The sequence below is a fragment of the Austrofundulus limnaeus genome, unplaced genomic scaffold (assembly GCF_001266775.1).
Source record: "Austrofundulus limnaeus strain Quisiro unplaced genomic scaffold, Austrofundulus_limnaeus-1.0 Scaffold290, whole genome shotgun sequence".
In the NCBI taxonomy this organism is placed as follows: domain Eukaryota; kingdom Metazoa; phylum Chordata; class Actinopteri; order Cyprinodontiformes; family Rivulidae; genus Austrofundulus; species Austrofundulus limnaeus.
This window is the reverse complement of record NW_013952692.1, coordinates 192,827-198,724: the sequence shown is the minus strand read 5'-3', so window position 1 is coordinate 198,724 and position 5,898 is coordinate 192,827. Positions and strand designations below refer to the sequence as shown.

The following is a 5,898-nucleotide window of genomic DNA, read 5'->3' as shown; positions in this document are numbered from 1 at the left end:
TTCTAGTCATCCTGAGCATGAAACAGGGCTCTAGACTAACTTTTTGCACTGGTCGCACCGGTGCGCCTAACATTTTTCCTTAGGTGCACCAGTACAAAAGTTAGGTGCACCCAAATTTGCAAACGCATCACATTTAACATTGATGTTTTAATGGTTCACTTTTTTAAAATCATTGTCCATTAAGGCAATATTAACTCACAAATAATTTGTTAACAATCTAGCAAAAATAAAGTTCTATATTTGAACCAGAATTGTAGACATACAACTTACTGAAAAGTAATTTTAAAACGATTCTATGACCTGAAATATTGACTTAAACATCAAAGATAAACGAAATGAAAGAGATTCTAAATTCTAAGTGCAAATTTTTAAAGGGTTGAACATTTTATAAATATCTTAAACATTTCATGGTTTTATCTTTAAAAATACACCTGCCCTTCAGATGGGCAACTCCTGTAGTTTGGCCTTCAGGATTTTATGATTAACAGCAGAAATATTACTAATATTTATTAAATGAGAAAAAGCTTTTTAAAATAATGAAAATAACATAACATGAAAAAGTCTTCAACTTAATTTGTATTAGTTGAATTTTATGTATCTCTCACTAAAAAACTAAGCGGTGTAGTCATAAAACCATTTTCAGAACCTGGAACATAACTTTGGTAAAGCCCATTATATGTAAAAGCAGCCTGCCATAGCTTCCTTATGCTGCTGGAGTGATCTGCTGCAGAGCAGAACCAGACTGCAAGATGGACTTTACTACTGAGACGAAAGTGCAAGCAACCATCCACATTTAATTTCCACAGTTAACAAGGAAAAAAAGTTTCTGACTCTGGTTTGAAAAGAAAAAAACAACAACAACAACGAGAAGCACTCGGAGAGTGCAAACCTCCGCCAAGACCAATTTCCCCTTTCCTGTAATAGAGTTACAAAGGGGCACACCAATACTACAGTGCCACCTGCTGGACACTTTGAAACCCACACCCTGTGAAAGCATCACAGCTTTGCCGATGTCAGAGTGTTAAAAGAAAAAACAATTCCTCCGCATCGTGATCAGGAACATCACCAAAATTTAAAGGTGTGTTCCTTGGCCCAGTATCCACATGTGGTAAAGATTTCATGACAATCCATTCACAAGTTTTTGAGTAATGTTGTCCACAGACTGACAGACAGGCAAAGAGACAGACAGACAGACAGAGAGACACACAGACACGACCGAAAACATTACCTCTCCCTTGGCGGAGGTAACAACACAGTTGATTCACTTTGCGCCAGAGCGCGTGTGTGCGCGCATGTTTTTGCTTCATGGAGAGGACAATTAGAAAGTCCCAATGAGGATAGAACAGGGGTCTGCAGCCTGCGGCTCTGGGGCCACATGTGGCTCTTTTGTCCCTCTGCAGTGGCTCTTTGAGAAAGTGACCAAACATAACAGAATATTTCTTTGGGTGTGTGTGTGTGTGTTTTTGAGAGTGTAAGAAAATATTTCTTTTGTTTTTTTTTATACTCACGACAGAAATCAATTTGTATGCAAAAACGTGAGCAATACTACTAATACAAAATAAAACATGTTAGCTCATGCTAGCCTGTTGTAGCCTGTACTTTAATTATTCAACTTTTTCTATGATCTCTCTCTCAAATCCATCAGAATTACCTCTAAAGAATTTTAAGACTTTATAATAATTAGACAAACAACATATGCCTGAATAGTTCATTTATACTAGTCTTTATAAAATTCTGTATAAACTATTTACAGTATTTTTCTTGTTTACATGAATATGGTCTTTTCATTTGTGCTGATGTATAAAAATATAATAAATAATAAAATTCACAATACATTATTTTGTTTTATAATGTCACCTCCATTGGCCGTAAAGGTTCCCAAAAAGGCCTCAAAAAGGCCCACGGACCACCAGTAGCTTGTTTTGCAGCTCTGGACACATTTTATTGGTGAGATAAGTAGCAGAAATGGCACTTTTGATTGTAAAGGTTGCAGACCCCTGGGATAGAAGAACAAGTGTGTGTGTGTGTGTGTGTGTGTGTGTGTGTGTGTGTGTGTGTGTGTGTGCGCATGCGGGGTGTAAAGCGGAGCGCTGTGTTCATAATGCTAGATAGCTTTATTACGAGACATGGGGACTTTTTATTTCAGCGGGCAACCACACCCGCCTCCTTCTCGAATGATTGGGCGCACCAGTGCGACCGGAAATATTTTTAAGGCGCACTATTAAAAAATAAGGTTGCATTTGCGACCAAATTAGTCGCACTCTAAAGCCCTGTATGGTTCTAAATATAAGCAAGCTAGATTGAGAAGAAAGAAATTTGTAGATGTTTATGATAAACTACATAGCAGGAACATAGCATTTTTAAAATTTATTTATTTATTTGTGTGTGTGTGTGTGTGTGTGTGTGGGCGGTGGGGTAACGCTAAGTGGAGACTCATCTTTTCTATAATATGGGACAAAGAAATGTTCATCTGTTAGAGTTAATATTGTTTCATTGGAAGAGCTGAAACAGTGGCTCTCACAGAACAACTCAGCCTTTGCGCGCCGCGCTGCGCTCCTGTAACAGCACTGTTGAGGAGAGGAGTTTGGTCACGTGAGCAAAGTCAGACATATCTGTTCAATAATGAAGCTCTGAACACATAAACTTATAGTGTGTTAGATTTTAGATACCAACGTCTCTGGTAGCTCAGGTTAGAAGTGTGAAGGGTGGGGTTTGCTCACTCAGGACAGGAGCTGCAAGCTGACCAGTGTTTATCCTGCAGACTGCTGCACCGACATCAGAAAGACCCGCCCTGCTCTGCTCTGACTGGATAAAGCTGCGGGGTTTTTTTGTTTATTTTGATTTGTTGAACGCAACGTCTGGATCAGACTGGGCAGCTTGAGACAGCAACAGAAAACGAGCAGATTTCTCTTTTCCTCATTTTTTTTAATACCTAAAATACCGACACGGACAAAATGACGTCAGTTATTAACATAAATGTCGGTATCGGTTATTTTTCGGTTCATCGCTCAGGCATAGCATGAATATTATTTTCTAATTCAATTACATCAAGTGAAACAAAGGAAGCATTGAGATCTAAAAAGTCCTCCCAGTCAGACTTTATTACTGATTTCAAATGTAAAAAATAAATATTAAAAACAAAAGAAGGAAACTCTTTTAATAAAACCTGATTTTTCTTTTTTTCTTATGCTGTACGTGCAGCTCACCTTGCATCGTAGCTGGAAAGAACCACGGTGATCGTGTACGTCACCACTCGCTTCTTATTGTAGTGACTGACTCCGGTGTACTTTCCAGGAACACCAAAGAGCAGGTCTGAAAACACAAATTCATTTAAATGTTAAAATGCTGCAAACTCAGCCCACGTTCTGCAAATGATTGTAACATGACCAGCAGGAAACAGGAAAACACAAGAGTATCTGTTAGACGTGAGGAAACTGAGATTTTTATTTATGTAAAACATTATTTTTCTAGAACTGGATCAACACCAGCAGCAGTCCGTGGTAATCCAGATTTATAATATTAAGAAAAAAAGGGGATTTTTACTCACAATCATATATTTAAAACTATAAATCTCAACAAATAAACAACCCCAATAATAAAACTGTTGGTTTTTAAATGATGATTGAACATATTTTACTTATTTTTCTTAAAAAAAATAATAATAAAAAAGTGACTAACTTTCCATCAGCACAATGTCAAAAACACTCTAAATCCCATGTATGTGGAAGGGGAAGCTATGATCGACTCTGGTTCTAAAAAAAATAAGGCAAACCAAAATGTGTGTCAGTGGGTAAAGTTTTACAGAAATTCAATTAAGTTAAAAATAAAGAAATGTCTTATTCTCTGTCAGTATAAAGGCCACTAATATGACTAATCCTTCTACACTACTTCCATACTAATAGTGAATTATGCAAGATTACTTCAAACAAAGCACTTCATTTTGGGCTTTACTTTTTAGTTGCATTTTGACAGAATAAACCTCAACAAAACCCTTAACTTATAAAGAAATACTAATAGTTGAGAATTTCTTACAATAAAAAGACCAGTGGAAGAAAAAGTTTAGTTTTAAAACTACACAAATGTTAAAGAGCAAATGATGTATTAATATGCTAAATGGATGACCTATGGCAGGGCTATTCAACTAAATTGCTCCGGGGGCCACAGTTACTGCCGGTGAACAGCTGAGGGGCCGAACATCCAGCAAGTTATTATGTAAATAAACCAAGTATTACGTTACCTTTGAATTAGTTTATTTTGCTGCATTTAATTATGAGTACAACATACAGATCCCTATAAAAGTAGTGATAAATACACATTATCAAAAACAAAAAAAGAACACATTATGCCTCCTATTATTAGACACAAATAATATTTTGACATCTCTGACTTGCCAAATTTTTAAACCAATTTTATTTTTACTTTCTTCATTTTATCTTCAACTGCTTGTAGTTTTAACTGTCTTGACTGTTTAAAGAAATGGTTTTTATCAGCTTCTAGCCAAGATTCTGATGTTTCTGTAGATACCAAACATGTCTCTGTTTAACTAAAAGAACTAAGAGTAATTTTAGAAAACCAGGGGTTTGGGCTTAAGAGATGAATTAACCAATTGGCGGGTCGAACTTTGGTCACTCGCGGCCGCCAATTGAATAGCCCTGACCTATGGCCTGTACCATACGCTCTCATAAGTTAACTCTTTCTTTTTCATCATTTCCCATCTTCTAAAGCACATGTCAAACTCAGGTTTGGCGGGCCAAATGTGGCCTGCGGACGACTCCTGTCTGGTCCAAAAAATAATAATTTTTTTACTTAATATGAAAATTGTTCCTTATATCAATGGTAAACTTTAAATTTATGATTAAATGCAACAAAATGTACTAATTTAAAAAGTGAAAGATAATAATACTTGTCCTGCCCCTGAGCTGTTGGCTTTAAGTAACCGAATAATTTAGTTGGATAGCAAAGTATACTAGACATCAGTTTTTACGATGTAAAAACAAGTGTGCATTGCCTTGTAGCATGCCTCTGCCTGCAGCAGTGGACCTGCAGGATGAACTGTGACCAAGTTCAAATGTGCTTTTTAATGAAGTACCAGCTTGTGCCTGCCAAGTCAGCAGGTGTTCGTAATGAGGTTAATTTTGTGAGAATATGACAATTAGAAAATATGTAGTTTGAAGAGATTTTTTTGTTAAAGTTGTAGTAGCCGGGACTTGAACCCTGATCTTCTGCATGACAGACCATGAAACTGTTGGAGCTATGGCACAGTGCACTATGTGTGGTTGATTTCAATGTGTGTAGAAATAGGCAACATTGCCAACGACGATCGTTTACACAAAACTGCAATATATTACAACAATAGAGCAATATTATATAAGATGTTTATGCTTTTAAGACAATATTACAGTAAGACATCAAAATACATACATACAGTGGGGAGAACAAGTATTTGACACACTGTTGATTTTTTTCAGGTTTTCCCACTTGCAAAGCTTGTAGATGACTGTAATTTTTATCATAGGTACTCTTCAACTGTGAGTGATCGAATCTAAAACAAAAATCCAGAAAAATACAATGTATGATTTTTAAAGAATTAATTTCCATTTTATTGTGTGAAATAAGTATTTGATACACCAGAAAAATGAAACTTAATATTTGGTACAGAAACCTTTGTTTGCAATTACAGAGATCAGACGTTTCCTGTAGTTCTTGACCAGGTTTGCACACACTGCAGCAGGGATTTTGGTACCTATGATAGAAATTACATTCATCTACATGAATTACATTCATTCATTTCATTAGCTTTAGCATTAGCCCTCATGTTATATTGCCTTATATGTATTAGCTCGGCGCTAGCGCAACAAACAAGCTAAACTGAGGTTCTTCATCCATATTTTCAGTTGC

The 5,898-nt window shown here is 36.4% G+C and overlaps 1 protein-coding gene across 1 annotated transcript in view; it reads right to left on the bottom strand.

Moving 5' to 3' along the window:
- Positions 1-5,898, bottom strand: part of LOC106526716 (sterol regulatory element-binding protein cleavage-activating protein) — a gene marked incomplete at its 3' end in the record, with an annotated part of 35,709 nt that overhangs the window by 12,784 nt on the left and 17,027 nt on the right. Inside the window, 1 exon segment of the mRNA XM_014021392.1 lies at positions 3,207-3,312. Within this exon segment, the coding sequence (XP_013876846.1) occupies positions 3,207-3,312 (106 nt within the window).